The 16,498-nt window shown below is 35.6% G+C and overlaps 1 protein-coding gene across 3 annotated transcripts; it reads right to left on the bottom strand.

Moving 5' to 3' along the window:
• Nucleotides 1-14,133, bottom strand: LOC106879387 (citramalyl-CoA lyase, mitochondrial). 3 transcript variants are annotated; one of them, XM_014928917.3, is made up of 8 exons: nt 13,810-13,918; nt 11,687-11,813; nt 8,556-8,809; nt 8,044-8,232; nt 7,015-7,216; nt 5,776-5,889; nt 2,986-3,164; nt 1-189 (listed from the first exon to the last, which is right to left on the bottom strand). In XM_014928917.3, exons 3-8 carry the CDS (start codon nt 8,799-8,801, stop codon nt 109-111), a joined length of 1,011 nt encoding a protein of 336 aa, XP_014784403.2. In that variant the 5' UTR covers nt 8,802-8,809; nt 11,687-11,813; nt 13,810-13,918; the 3' UTR covers nt 1-108. The 3 variants fall into 3 exon arrangements, with proteins under 3 accessions (XP_014784403.2, XP_014784402.2, XP_089203730.1); XM_014928916.3 differs by lacking the exon at nt 11,687-11,813 and having other exon boundaries at nt 13,810-13,948; XM_089347604.1 differs by lacking the exons at nt 2,986-3,164; nt 11,687-11,813 and having other exon boundaries at nt 13,810-14,133.
• Nucleotides 14,134-16,498: the final 2,365 nt, after the last annotated feature.

The following is a 16,498-nucleotide window of genomic DNA, read 5'->3' as shown; positions in this document are numbered from 1 at the left end:
TTTACAATTAAAACAATTTATTCCTCACAGTTGCTAAAACAACAATATTAATCAACAAGAAAAAAATAAATAGTAAAAAAATAATTTTTGTTTTTGTGAATGTCAGTGTTAATTTGCCATTTTGACAATATTCTTGGCTTGTAATAACAAAGGCATGTCGATCATCTGGCCGTGATATGTGAAGGCCCCCTGCAAGAAAGAAGAAAAAGTAAAGGAATTAGAAATAGAACCAATGATGAATTTAAAAGTTTCAGTCAAGTATCATCAACAACATCCTCCTTCCATAAGCATATATATATATATATATGTATGCAAATTGTAGTGTATATTTTTGTGGTGTATAAAACAAAAGTTTTCAGTTTTTAGGAGAAATTAGTATAAGTAGTTATCAAATATAATTTTATTAATATAAAATTGTTTTTCAAACAATAGGTTTAATATATATATAAGTAAAAGAGTAATTTTTTATATATATATATATATATATATACATACATTAACAGTTGAAAGGAAAATGAAAATTTCCAACAAACTTCAGGAGAAACGACAGAAGAATTCACGCTGGAGAAAAAAGGGCCCCAAAGCACAGGAGAAACGTCGGTCACAAAATCTGGGATTAGCTTTAAAGCTTCAGAAGGATGTGGAAAAAAAAAACAGAAAGAGGAGGCCATAAGATTGGACATTATGCGGGAGCAGTTAAGGTTTGTTGAAATTCCACTGAAATCATAATTGTTTAATATTGGATTCCATCCTTGTATACTCTTTTACTCGTTTCAGTCATTTGACTGTGGCCATGCTGGAGCACTGCCTTTAGTCGAGCAAATCGACCCCGGTACTTATTCTATTGGTCTCTTTTGCCGAACCGCTAAGTTATGGGGACGTAAACACACCAGCATCGGTTGTCAAGAGATGTTGGGGGGACAAACACAGACACACATATATATATATATATACAGCCATGCTACATGGCAGTGAAACATGGGCTGTGACTGCTGAGGACAAACTCGCAAGGAATGAAGCCAGTATGCTCCGCTGGATGTGTAATGTAAATGTGCATACCCGTCAGAGTGTAAGTATCTTCAGAGAAAAGCTGAACATAAGAAGCGTCAGTAGTGGTGTGCAAGAGAGACGATTGCACTGGTTTGGACATGTGGTGAGAGTGAATGAGGATAGCTGCGTGAAAAAGTGCCACTCCCTAACAGTTGAGGGAACCCGTGGAAGAGGTAGGCCCAGGAAGACCTGGGCTGAGGTGGTGAGGCAAGACCTTTGAACATTGGGCCTCACCGAGGCGATGACTACTGACCGAGACCTTTGGAAATGTGCTGTGCGTGAGAAGACCCGGCAAGCCAAGTGAGATCGTTGCCAATGCCCCTGGACTGGCTCTTGTGCGGGTGGCACATAAGATGTACCATCCTGAGTGTGACCGTTGCCAGTACCGCCTGACTGGTCTTGTAGGGTTTTCGAGCGAGATCGTTGCCAGTGCCCCTGGACTGGCTCTTGTGCGGGTGGCACATAAAAGACACCATTTCGTGCGGGTGACATGTAAAAGCACCCACTACACTCTCTGAGTGGTTGGCGTTAGGAAGGGCATCCAGCTGTAGAAACTCTGCCAAATTAGATTGGAGCCTGGTGTAGCCATCCGGTTGCACCAGTCCTCAGTCAAATCGTCCAACCCATGCTAGCATGGAAAGCGGACGTTAAACGATGATGATGATGATATATATTAAATAAAATATGTTTCTACTGAAGTAATGAGTTTCTCTATTCAGAACTGTAAGGATATTGGTTATTTTTACATCTACACAAGTCTTCAAGTGATGTGAAAGTTTGTTTAATTCATTTTTTTTAATGTAACAACCGTAATTCTAATACTAATGTTGACCCTTAGTCTATAATAAATATTCTATGTTTCTTCTTTTATTTAATTTGTTCACAAAGCAATACATATGTTGTTTGTTGGGGCTTGGAAAGGACATGTTGGGACACAAAAATAACCAATAGTATTTTAAGTGAGTGTGCATTTCATAGATGGAAACTGAAAGAAGCTCATCGTCATTATCCTGTTCCCCACAGCAGAAGTGTTAAGGCTGGCTGCTTCCCCTGGTGAAGAAGATTGGTTTGCTAGAGTCAAGGGCTGGTGCCATATAAAAACACTCAAGCTAGCGTCACATAAAAGCCTTTGTGCTGGTGCCACGTTAAAAAGCACCCAACACACACTAAAGTGGTAGGCATTAGGAAGGGCATCAAGCCATAAAAACCAAGCTCAATCAGACTGGAATCTTCAGCTTGCCAGCAAACTGTTCAACCCATGCCAGTGTGGAAGACGGACGTTAAGGGCAAAAGAAAAGAAAATTTCTATGCTGAGAATAGACTTTAAATCGTCAATTCTATTTATAAGTTGTTTATAATTTTCACCTTAAAGAGTAATTTTTAATATGCTGGCCACTGATAAAATTTTTTGAAAATTTTATCCTATATTAGATATAAATATATGTGTGTGTGTGTGTATGTATGTATAAAGTTAAGCACGGGAGATAACTCCAGTAGCAGCTAATTCAAAATTTTGGAAAAATAAAGACAATGCAATTAGAAGTGGATATTGTCTTTAAAACAAAGTGGTAAAAGCAACGAACATGTTTTGATACTATTAAATCTCTTCAGCAAAGTATATTCAATTCAGAGACTTCAAAATGATCAGTAGAAGTAAATTGTTTTTAACGTGGAGCTCATAAATAATAGCATGTAAATATTGGATTAAAAAATCCCTTGAATGGGAAAAGTCGAAGGTTGCCCATGAGACGAAACCACATCTGTAAACACGGCAGACGTCCCACCATTGTACCACTGCAAACCTTCAAATTTTTCCAGCCATTTTAGAATATCTGTTTGTTCTAGTGAGAATGCTTGACTATAATATAACCCATCTTAATTGATGCAAGCATGGATAAATGGATAAAACTCACAATATAATGTAAACAAACCAACCTTCCCCTGGATTTGATGTTCTTCAAACTGTTTAATGAGCTCTGCAGCCCATGCTACTTTCTCTGGTGAGGGATTAAAAGCTGCTTGGACTATTGGTATCTGTGAAGGATGAATAACTTGCTTCCCAGTAAATCCCATTCTGGCACCTTCCTCACAGAGTATCTTCAGTGAATCTAAGTCTAGAAAGATGAAGATGAGAAGTTGCGGAAAAAAATCTGAGAGAAATTTGCAGTAAACAGAGAACTTATCTGTTTTTAATCACTTTATGGTAAGTTGTTATTGAACTGTAGTTTTAGCTGAAATAAGTAGGCACGGCTGTGTGGTTAAGATGTACATATATACATATACATGTATATATACATATATATATATATACATACATATATCTATATACACATATATATATACAAAGTTTACTTTGCAACTATGTGGTTTTGAGTTTGATTCCAGTGTGCTGAAACTTGGGCATGTTCCGTGTTATTTTGTATCTTTCTCTCTCTATATATATATGAATCCCTTGTAAAACAGGTAAGGATTGGTAACAAAGAGCATCTGGCTGTAAAATACTGTCTCAAAATAAATAACTCATGGAAGCAAGGGAAAAACATGTAAGATGAATATACATACATACATATATATATATATATATATATATATATATATTTAAATAAGGTGACAGGAAGGGCATATGACGAAGATCTGTGTCAACAAATTCTGTCCAACCTGTTGAAGCACAGTAAAGGGAATGATTGTGTATGTGTGTGATCATCATTGTTTAATGTTCTCCTTCCATGCTGGCATGGATTGGACAGTTTGACAGGAGCTGGCCAGGCAGAAGACTGCACCATACTTCTGTGTCTGTTTTGGTATGTTTTTTTTTTTACAGCTGGATGCCCTTCCTAGCACCAGCCTCTCTGCAGAGTTGGCTAAGTGCTTTTTATGTGACACCAGCACAGGCATGGTCTCTACAGCCGGATGCCCTTCCAAATGCCAACCACTTTACAGTGTGGACTAGATGCCTTTTAAGCGACACCAGCAGGGTCACTAAGTAACTTGCAAGACAAAGATCCTTTGAAAGGAGAGTGGGCGCAGGTGTTGATGAAAGGTTAGAGTGTGAAAGAGAGGGACAGAGAACCAGAAACAGGTATCTTGCTATAGAGGAGGTACACGGTTACTCAGCCAGAAGGTGTCTTGCTATAGAGGAGGTACATGATTACCCAGCCAGAGAGATTGGTTAAAGTATGTTGCACTTATGATCACAAGATTGTAGTTCAATTTCTGGACTGAGCAATGTTTTGTATTCTTGACCAAGACACTTCATTTGATGTTGCTCTAGTCAACTCATCTATAAATAGGTAAGCCTGCAATGGATTGACATTCCATTCAGAGGGAATGGTGGCCTGCTTGCTTAACCAGCAGGGTCACATCCTTTGAAAGCTACAACAATGTGAAGAAGTGCATTGTGACCAGTGGTGTATAACAACATCCGATAGTCTAGTTGATACAGTGGTGCAGTGTGAGATATATATATGTGTATATATATATATATATATATATATATATATATATATATATATATATATATATATATATAAAGTGGTTGTGTATTCTACAGACTTCTGTACCCTTAACATAATTCCCAAGCCAAATCAGTGTAACACAGTGTGACAATGTTAGCACTTTGAATTACAAGGGCAGTAAATTTGAAGGGCTTCCACACAATTTCTATCTATTCAGTTTCACTTAAAAAAACTTGGCTTGACCTGAGAGTACAATAAAGATACTTGCACAGAATGCCAAATAGTAAGATCTAATCCAGGACCTCATCATATGAATGGCTAAAACAATTTTGTGATGTGTTTTTATTTATGTAAAAATTCAGAAATCATCATGCAAAGTTATTAGAAATACAAAAAAAGTATACACTTTGTAGGAAGTACAAAGTATTTGTATTTTTTATGTTAGTAATGAAGATTCAGTGCGGTGAATTTACTTTTTAGGGATACGCATGGTTTCACATTTAGTTACTGTTGAGTTGAAGCTAGAGTGTCAAGATCCAGTGTATAAAGTGCTGAAGATCACTGGTAATTTTTCTACATGGTTTGACCAATGTGATATACATGAATTCTAAGATCAGTAAGGCTGCCTGTAAATGAGATTTTTGTGACGTAAGTGTGGTAGTTGTCATCTGCTGAAGAATGTGTGTTTTTATAGAGATAGCAGTAATTAGATTGATTATAAATGTAGAAAAAGAAGAAAATGAGTGCAATAAATGTGCCCATATGATAGAACAAATAGTCATAACAGTTCCTTCAACATGAAATTTAATTCAAGTAATTTTTGGTGGGTGAGGATTTTTATGATCAAAAAGCTTTCTAGAAGAGTCTCCTGTCAGATATAGCAAAGACTTTGCTAATGTTAATATTTCCAAATGCAAGAGGTTACTTTAGTCACTTCTTTTTTTTTTTCTTCTTTCTTGCCTTTAATCCACCAACGAGGAGTATAGGCCACTTATAATTGAATTCCATGTTGCATAATTTCTCGCTTCTGTACTTATACTCTGCCATGAATGTCCCCCTTTCTCTAGTTCCTTTTCTGTTGATCTATGCCACGAGTTCTTAGGCCTACCTCTCATTCTATATCCATCTGGATTAGTCACTAATATTTTCAAATACAAGAGACCAATTGTGTGTCAAGATAATACTACTAGTGGAAGTAATCTACACTTAAACACGGAATCATTAACACATGAGTAAGTAGAAATGGTCAAGAAGCTTCTAGAAGACTTACCTTTGAAGTTAATATCAACCATATCAATAACTTGAAGGCGGAAGGCTTTTGCTGTAGCAACTATCTTCTGTCGAGCATACAACAATTCACTCCCTTCTCGACTTCTGGTAGCACCTACCAATATAAAGTTTAACAATAAGTGTCAGCAACAGTTTAGAGTTCAAATTTCTTTCACATTGTCTTTTTGTAATATCATTAGTAAAACATAGATTTCTAAAATTTGAGGAGATTTTATGCAGTTATTCAAGCTGTTAGGAGTAGTAACCAAATCTTCTTAATATATACCCTACTATCTAAAAATAAGTTGAAGGGCAGCACTGCTAGTATTATAGAAGGGGAAATGATAACATCTTTGTATAGTCACTTGACCTGCTAGAAATAGCTGCCAAGGATCTCTCATATACTTTACAGTCTTAAAACAAAGGATATATTGGATAATGTAATTCTAGATAAAAATGACAAGATGTTCATGACTAAAATATCTTTAATCATCAGTCTACATAAGCAAGGTGAACTTTGGATTAAACAACTAATATTATAGAAATTACTACTTTTTCAGCAAGCAGGCCAGTATCTAAGTAACTTAGCAAACTTCAATTTTTTACCATAAAAAAAGACTCCATGATATAAATAGTAACTAAATACCTTTCAAGTCATACACTACCATTTTTAAAAAGGAAGGAGATATTAGTTCTACATGGCTTCTGTTGGCCAGAGTTGATCATATATCTGCATCTATATGGGAAGAGGTTATTTTGTGCAAGTTGCCTGTGCATGCAATTCTTACAACATAACAAAATTGTATCCAACCAGTATTGTCCAAAAAATTGGTATTTCACAATGACTGACACAGCTTAACACCAGTGTCTATGAAGCAGCTCTTCCAATGCTTCAGTAATTATTTCATTTGACTACCCTAGATTGGTACTTTTTCTTATGGGCCTGGAAAGAATGAAAAGTGAAGTTGACATTGATGGGTGAACTCAGAGTGCATAGAATTGGAACAGATACTATGAGCCACTCTAACAGCTTTGCCAATTTGCAGATCTAAGAAATTGGTTTAGATAATCTGGTCCTAAACATACTATTAGTGAAAAAGACAAGCAAAATATGATGGTTACATTTTGAATGCTTTCAATTACAAATCAAAGTCTACCAGACCAGAGCTGATTTTATGTTAAATAACAACAACAAAAACAACCACAGCAGCAGCTGATATCAATATAGCAAATCACTCACCTATATCAGCACAGAAATCATCTGATCCAAACAATACTCCATCTAGATAATAATGACACCCTGTTTGAGACAATTCTGTGAATCTTTGTAGGATAGCTTGAAGATTTAACAGACCAATACTAGTCTCTACAGATGTGATTAAGGCTGGTTTCCATGACGTTATCTTGTACTGAATACATATTTCTTCAAATAATGATGTGAACTTAAAATAGAAGAAAAAGATGATATTGTAAAAAAAAAAAAGTAATCACAAAGTATTATTAAGATGTTAATATCTTAATTTCTTAAGGATTAAATAGATATTCATCACTAAGGTAGTGATTGAGAAAATAGGTAGAGCACTGGACAAATTGTTTTGTGATGTTTAATTGTTTAGTTATAGGTTATAATTCAAATACAGCTTGAGGTCAATAAAAGTATCACTCAAGAGGTTGATCTAATTACCCCAGCTCCACATGTTTGTGGCCTTGTACTTATATTAGTGCTCATCATCATCATCGGCATGTAACGTCTGTTTTCCATGCTGGCATGGGTTGGACAGTTTGACTGAAAACTGATAAGCTGGGGAGCTGCACCAGGTTCCAATCTGATTTGGCATGGTTGCGATAGTTGGATGCCCTTCCTAATGCCAACCACTAAAGATGAATGAAGTGTCACTAAACATTGTGCCTGGCATGCTAATAATTCTGCCAGTTTTTAAAGGATGAAAGACAAAGTCAACTTCATTGGAATTTGAACTCAGAACATAAAGCCAGACAAAATGTTGCTAAAATGTTGTCCGGTATATTAACGATTCTGTCAATGCAATATAAAATCTATACAAAAGCTTTTGTCCAATAGGGTAGAGAAGAAATAGGTGAGAGTGATGTTCATGTCTATGGAAGGAATACTGCAAGAATCCTACTTTGATGGGAATTACAGTAAAATATTCAGTAATTTTGTTTCAATCTTCAAGAAATGACAAAGAATACAAAACTAGAAACAAAAACAACAATAATAGAATGGATGGAGTATACGAATGTACTTTACTTCTTCAATTTCTTGGACATAGTCAACTTTCGGTAGAAGTAATGTCTGAGGGAGACGGGAGGCAGTAAGGATCTGCCGAAGATCTTTTTCAGTCATTCCGGTACTGATGGAATTTATACGTACAGTGCAATCAGCTTTACCAAAATCAATTTCACCCAACATCTTGGAAATATTCACCCGGGCTTCTTCCTTTGAATAATATACAAAATGAGAGATAGTCAATGATCTGTTAATTTATTATGATTAATTTCAAACATGGTTGTAATATATATAGTACTGGTTAGTCAATTGAGTAATCAATCATGTAATGCAAGAAGACATCATATCTATTGATTGCCATAGCAACATAATTGTAAATCATTACAAAGATAGGAGAAGCATCGAGTGCATTCTGTGACATGGCTAGTATTTGGAAGGATATCCAACCATAGAAAATATGTCAAAACTGAGATATTGTAGCATTAGAAAGTAAATGTAAATGATGATGATGTATATTAGCCAATGCAATTTACCTTCTTATTATAAGCCACTCCATCTTCACAGTCCAATACAATACAGTCAGCTTTAAGAGAAGGGATTTTGTTGAGCTTTTTAATGTCACTTCCAGGGACATAGAGCACAGCTTTCCTTGGAATATAATTCATATCTAGAACATCATCTATTTTTGTACAAATATTGCTACGGGTTGTCTTCAGTTGTAGCTCTCGATTTAGACCTCTGAGAAATCGAAGACACTTCGGCACCAAACCTTGCATCATTTTGTTGACTAGAATTAGAAAGTGAGATAATCAGTAAAAAACACTAGTATGAGGATAAAAACAATTACAATTGGTATCTTTTTTATATTAAATCAACAGAAATTCAAACATTCTTGGTCAACATGGTAAAAAAAAAAATAGACCACACCTTAATCAACTAAGTTTAAATCAATGATATAAAGCTAAAAATCTATTAAAAATAAATTATATATACCAAGAATGTTGTTACTCTACATATGTAGATTTAACCATTAAGAGATTATAACCAAGAAATGTAGCCACATTCCATTTACAAAGACATAATTGTGAGAATTTAGACTGTTCATGTTTGTCAATCAACAGAGAATCTAGGAATCACATTAATTCACAGACAGACTAGTGGATTGCAACCAGGAAGGAAGTTTCATGTTTTTATAAAGTTATGAATGTAAAGCAAGAACAAAAAAATCATTGAATTTTATGGAGTGTATATTACTGACAAAGCCCAATGGACAGAAATGTACATCCTAGCATTTTCACCAACACTGCTGTATAATTCTCATCTGTTACTGATATAGTTTGTGTTTTTAAATGCAATATGTACAAACAGGATATTATCCCCAGACAAATATTGTAGATAATTTGCCTTTCATGATGTATCTGCATTAAGAATGATACCCAGATGGCTTTATATATATATATATATATATATACACACACACACAGGGTTATTCAAAAAGAATGAACCAATTTCATTACGCAATATTTTAATAAGGAATAGCAATAGAAAATTCCAGCTAAGTCACAAGTATGTACTCACAATCAACTTTTATTTCTTGTCTTACAACATCAATGTGATAAGAGAATTCCTCCCAGATGCATATCTGCTTGGTTTGTGAAATCCCCAGACCTCACCATGTGTGATTTTTTTTCTTCTGGGGATATGTAAAAGATCTGCTACCCACTAACCTCGATGACTGTAAACATTGAATAATGAAAGTGATCAACTCAGTAGATCGTGATATGCGTCTAAGAAATAAAAGTTGATTGTGAGTAAATACTTTTGACTTAACTGGTGTTTTCTATTGCTTTTCTTGATTAAAATATTGTGTAATGAAATCAGTTCATTCTTTTTGAACAACCCTGTATATATATATATGCCAACAGCTCCATAAAGAAGTGCTGATCTCTCAAAGTGAATGGAACATGTGGACGTGGGAGACCCAGGAAGACATGGGATGAAGTACTGAATAGTGACCTCAGGAAGCTGAACTTTTCAGGTGAGATGACAAAAGATTGAAATACCTGGTACCTGGCTGTACTCAAGAAGACCTGTACCCTGCAGCAGAAGTGTTAAGCACTTGTGGTGGTGCCATGTAAAAGTGTCTGTGTGGTGACACATAAAAGTGCCCATGCAGTGTCACGTAAAAGCACTCATGTGATGCTATGTAAAAGTACCTATATGGAGCCACATCAAAGCACCTGTGTGGTGACAGGTAAAAGCATCAAGCACACCCTGTAAAATGGTTGGCATTAAGAAGGGCATCCAGTCATAGAAACCATGCCAAATCAGACTGGAGTCTGGTGCAGCCCTCCCTACCCAGCTTGTCAGCTCTGGTCAAACCATCCAACATATGCCAGCATGGACAATAGGCATTAAATGATGATAATGATTATGTGTGTTTGTGTATATATATGTATAAATATGTGTGCATATGTATGTGTGTGTGTATATATGTGTGTATATATATATATGTGTGTGTGTGTGTATGTATATATATATATATATGTACATATGTGTATATATATATATGTATGTATATATATGTATATCATCATCATCATCATCATCGTTTAACGTCCGCTTTCCATGCTAGCATGGGTTGGACGATTTGACTGAGGACTGGTGAAACCGGATGGCAACACCAGGCTCCAATCTAATTTGGCTGGGTTTCTACAGCTGGATGCCCTTCCTAATATATATATATATATATATATATATATATATATATATATATATATATATATATATATGTGTGTGGCCATTGCCAGTACCACCTGACTGGCCCTCGTGCCGGCAGCACGTAAAAGCACCCACTACACTCTCGGAGTGGTTAGCATTAGGAAGGGCATCCAGCTGTATAAACTCTGCCAGATCAGATTGGAGCCTGGTGCAGCCATCTGGCTCACTAGTCCACAGTCAAACCGTCCAACCCATGCCAGCATGGAAAGCGGACGTTAAACGATGGTTATGATGATATATGTATGTATCTATACATATAAATTTGACATGGGTGATTCTTTCTTGTCTTGGGATTCACGGTCAAATGGCTGGGTGGAATTGTGCGAAAAATTACACAGATATGTAGAATGATCCGGTGATGATGCTGGGCTTTGTATTTTTTGCATAGCTCCCATGGTTACCGAGATAATCTACTATAATAATACGCTTGTGTTTATGAATGAGAAAGAAAGGGGTGATAGATGACTAAGAAAGGAAGAGGTGATGTCATACTTAGTAGTGGGATGATGAAAACTGTATGCTGAAAATAATAAATCAAACAGCGTTTCAACTGTGTGAACATAGGTGTGTGTATGTAAAAGGGGTATGTGAATGTGTGTGTGTGTGTGTGCATGCAATGGAAGTGGGATGGTTCATCTTTGATTGCTAAGTATTTGGGTTAATTTTTCGATTTGATTGAATCTTGGTTGGTTTTTTTTTTGTTAGTCAGTTATTTTTATTGTTTTGACAGAAAAAGTCATTCTAAAATTGGTTTTTAACATAAGCGTGCCCAAACATACATACATATATGTATGTAAGTATTTATGTATGTATGTATGTATGTATGCACGTACGTACGTATGGATGTTTGGTCTATAAACAAAAGAGAAAGAGAACTTAATACCTGAAAGATAATAATTTTGCAAACAAGGAAAATGAATGGGCTGATTAGTTGGACATAACTACTGGTCCTTCAACTGGCTGTTATCATCTGAGTTCAAATCCTGCCAATGTCAACTTTAACTTTCATCCTTTTGGAATCAATGAAATAAAAGCACAAGTCAAGTACTGGGGTGGATTTAATCAACAAAATACTGCCTGCCAAGTTTTAGGCCTTGTACCTATTTTAAAAAACATTTTTATTTTACATAAAGCTTGACTTCCGGGGTATTTACTAAAGAGTACAATGATTTTCTACCATCTGACAATATAATTCCCTTCAATAATTCTTAAGAATACAACTGTTGTATTAAATAAGTTTACAAATTTTCCCAAGCAGTTGCCTTTAGAATAAGGGTTCAAATCCAGGGTCAGCACTATGAAGTGCAGGGCCCAATTAGAGAATTGTCTATGGGGCCTTCTACTCTACAAAAGCTGAAGACTGGTGTTTTATGCTTCATGTAGTAAGCCTATCTCGACTAAAAAAACGTTGAGGGCTTGATTTAATAAAAATTCATGAAAGCGTCCTCTGTTCAAGCGTGTGCACAATGACCTCTCTTGGCACAAGACCCAATTTGAACAAATTTGTCTAATTGGCTTAAAACTGGCCCTGTTCAAATCCTCACAACACTATCAAGGAATGTCCAAGTACTTTTGGCATAGTCTGTACCTATCCCAAAACCTGTTATCCATTCAGCCACTAAACCTGACTATTAAGGTAATTATTTTAATCATAAGATAATTATCTTAATATGTAACAAAATCATTTTCTTTTTGTTTTTGGTCAGTGTTATTTCCTACTTGTTTCTACCTAGAAATCAAAGAAAATTACTATTCCCTACAAGCTGCTTTTGTGACCTGAAGATATGTGTTTTGAAACTGACCTATTTTCCATTACATTTCAGACAGATTCAACACAGAGTTGCTGAAGCAGAAATATCGTTATAGCAAATATTCTGCTCAATATCACAGATTTGAGTGTTAGTTGCTTGACTATAACCACTTGAAAAGGTCCCTCAGTGGCTGACAATATGTGCATCTCTGATTATGATCTAGGGTAGTGGGAGAGCATTATAGTCATGTGTCGAGAGGGATTCTTTTGAGGTTTGATTAAATGTAACAAGGACAAAGATTGAAGGTAATATTAGCCATTTTTCATACTTTCTTGGGGTAAACAAATAGGAAATAACAGTTGCTATTCAAGGACAAAAATCGTGTTACACAGTGTAATCGACAAGCTGTTTCTTCTTCTTAGCGTAGTACAACTGCCGCTGCTTCTTCTTCTACTACTACTACTACTACAACTAAAAAAGATATCAGATGCAATACTTCATGTTCGATCTACTTTCTGCCATCTCGTCGCTGACACCGGTTTTTTTCACATCATCTGCTCTGATCCCGCCGAAGTTAACTCTGCTTTTCCTTTCATTGAGGTCGATAAAGTACTGTAGTTGATGTAATCATCTAATCCTGCCTTCTCTAAAATTTCTGACCTTGTGTCAACATTTGAAAGATTTACCCTCATCTATATATACTGTATCTGCATAAGTACGCACATAACATGAGTAAGATGTGTTTCTACGAACATACTCGTACAATTAAATACCATAAAACAGAAGTTGGTTTATTATAAACAAATACGGGCTAAGGGAAATAACTTAAATAAGCTAAAGGCAGGAATTTTAATAAATATATAGGTGATATACTAAATACCGGGTACAAACAATGCTTAATCTCTCTCTTCGTTGCAAGAGAACAAGTATTTTATAGGTACATATATTCGTGTTAGTAATTAAACAGAAATCAGCGAGCGTGGTGCTGTAAGAAAAATAATATCCAAAGTTACACTTATACAAATAAACGTACTTGTAAATACACACATCCATCTGGATTACATTGCATACATGAAATTAAATGTCTTTAAATAAGCTAACGTTTGAATGCGTAAGTAAGGATCATTGTGGTAAGTAAACAAATAGAAATTATGTAAACAGTTATTGTTATAAACTGTTTATGAATACGTTATATAACGCAATCCAACATATTATCATTAATGAATAGTGTAGTTGGTGTAAACAGTAGAGTTACCTGAAATATTCTTCAATTGCTCAGTTGTAAAATTATCGGACAACAAAAATTGAAAGCAAGGTGAATAATCGGTGTAAGACCAAAACACATCAGTAGTGCAGACAATTCCGTCAAACTAAGTAACCGATAATTATCGATCTCTTCTTCAAGAGTATGGCCTACATATTTATCAGGGGAAGTGAAGGAGAACTGAGTGTTGTAACATCCATGCCCTTATCGGGGGAATTGCTACCTTGCAAGCAGTGAACCGAAATCGGAAATTTGTCCGGTTCAGTGGAAGCTAACTTAAGACCACCCATCTTGCTGTTTGGTTGCTTTTTTAATACAACCTTTGACATGCGGGTTATGTAAACGACTGTCGGGTGCGATATATAGACAAAATAATCCAGATCATAGCTTCCCAAAGTGGGCGATATCGCCCACCAGTGGGCGATTTCTACTTACAGGTGGGCGATATGAACATTTTGTGGATGACAATGATTTTATTTGAAATGAAGTCTGCATTTACTGATATCTAGGTGTACCTGGTACTACTAAAGCAGAGTGGTCCCGAATGCGCACCCGCGCGTCCGCGCTAGCTAGTCGTGAGTGGTCGATCCTACAAAAAGTGCGCGTGCGCGGATGTGTGAGTGCACGAGTGTAAATGAATACATGTGTTTAGGGTTAGGGTTAGGATCGACCGCTCACGACTAGCTAGCGCAGCCGCGCGACTGCACGGGTGCGCGTTCGGGACCACTCTGCTTTAGTAGTACCGGCGTACCTAGAATAAGGATGCACTTTTATCGATTTGACTACTCGCATGAGACGTCCCTTTGTAATAAAAAAAGCGGACTTGTTTATCAATCGAATATTTTAGTCGAAGTCATTGAGATGGTTGTCATGCGTGATAAAAATAGCAATCAAATAGGCCTAGGCCTTAAATCACACTCCACTACAAATGCTCTTTTTGCATAATCGTATGAAGTCATGCGTATAGAATTCAAATTCACAAAAATTTTCTGAAAACTCCGAAAATTAATAAAAGTTATGAGGGGTTATATGTCGTGCGTAATTCTGTGGTGCAGTCACGCACAAAATGACAGCTTTGAAATCGTGTTTCTTGACTGGGTGAAAATGATCAAATTTTAAACCGCTATAACTTTTTAAAAGCACTTTTCTAGAAAAAATTCAATAACTCCAGCAATTTAGCTTGGAAAGATACATTAATGTGCCAAAATCTAAAATCTTCGATAAACTTTAATTTTTGAAATGCTGGTAACCAAACGAACTAGATCCAGAGTTTTCTAGAGCTTTTATTTAGGTTCATTTAGGTTCCTTTTAAACAAAAAAGATTGTATCATTGAACCAGGGTCATTTTCAAGTTGGTTGGTATCAAAATAGTTTTAAGTATAGAAAGATGCATTCTTAATAAGAACAGTTAGAAGCAGTTTCATCTCCTGGTTAAAGCCAATTGTTTTCATTTATGCAGATAAATCCTATTGGGAAAGGCATGAACATTACAGTTTCATTCCTTTCTCATATAGATTTATAGCTAACAGTCTAAATTACATATGAATATAATATGTAAGTTTGAAATCTAAAGAAATATATTACATATACCTCGGTATCATAATGTATGATATTTAGTGTATATATATGTATATTGTGTATGTGTGTGCGCCCGTGTGTGTGTGTGTGTGTGTGTGTGTGTGTGCGTGTGTGTATATATATGATATATATATATATATATGAATAAATATATATATCAGAAGTGTGTCGATAAGCCAGCTGGAGGAGATGTCCTCCTGGGGCTGAAAGCAACAGTAACATCCACCCCTAGGGGTCAGCCACATTTAAGTGGCAATATACTTCACTTTATCGTGCAGTTACTGTTAATACCTCATTTAGAGAATTAACATTGCTTATATATATATATATATATATATATATATATATATATATATATATATATATATATATATATATATATAAATATATATATATATGAATAAAAATAAAAAATAAATATAAAAAAAGGGTTTTGTATGATCGTGTATAGAGGAATATATTATTTAAAAGAGTTCCAACTCTGTCTGTTTTTTATGTTTTATTTAGGATCTAGTTCAAAACGGGGGCGCCAGTATTTTCTTAACGAAACACTTTGAGACTTGGGACACTGGTAGAATGTGTCATATAAAACATCTTTTTCTCTTAGTCTTCTTAAGAAAAATTATTACATTGCAACTTATTTCATGTTAAAGTTGTCGTATTTCTGTAATTTCAACCAATGACTGACGTCCATTCAGCCGAATACAGTAAGTGCTGACTACGTAAACAAACGATTCTCAAACGATTCTGGCGGTGATAAAATTATTATTTCCTTGTCAAAAAATGGCTGAAGCATATTGGCAGTAGCTAATAAACCTTTCTATTATAGGCACAAGGCCTGGTTTTTGAGAGAAGGGTTAGGGTTAGGGCAAATGTTGTACACATACAGTTCAGGCAGATGTCAACGAAATTATATTAAAAATAAAACGAAGGAAAACGAACACACGTGTGTTGCCTCTCTGCAAAATGTCAGAAGTAATGGAAATTAAATACGCTTTACACCGCTTAAACTGCCAAAGGAACCACTTAAACTGTCAAAGGAGTAACTGTAAACAGCTGAATACTTGTCAGTGATTGGCTGAAATTATCGAAATAAGACAAT

Source organism: Octopus bimaculoides, chromosome 2, assembly GCF_046866305.1.
Source record: "Octopus bimaculoides isolate indiv1 chromosome 2, ASM4686630v1, whole genome shotgun sequence".
Taxonomy (NCBI): Eukaryota; Metazoa; Mollusca; class Cephalopoda; order Octopoda; family Octopodidae; genus Octopus; species Octopus bimaculoides.
Note: the sequence above shows the minus strand (reverse complement) of the source record. Positions and strands in the feature narration are given on the sequence as shown.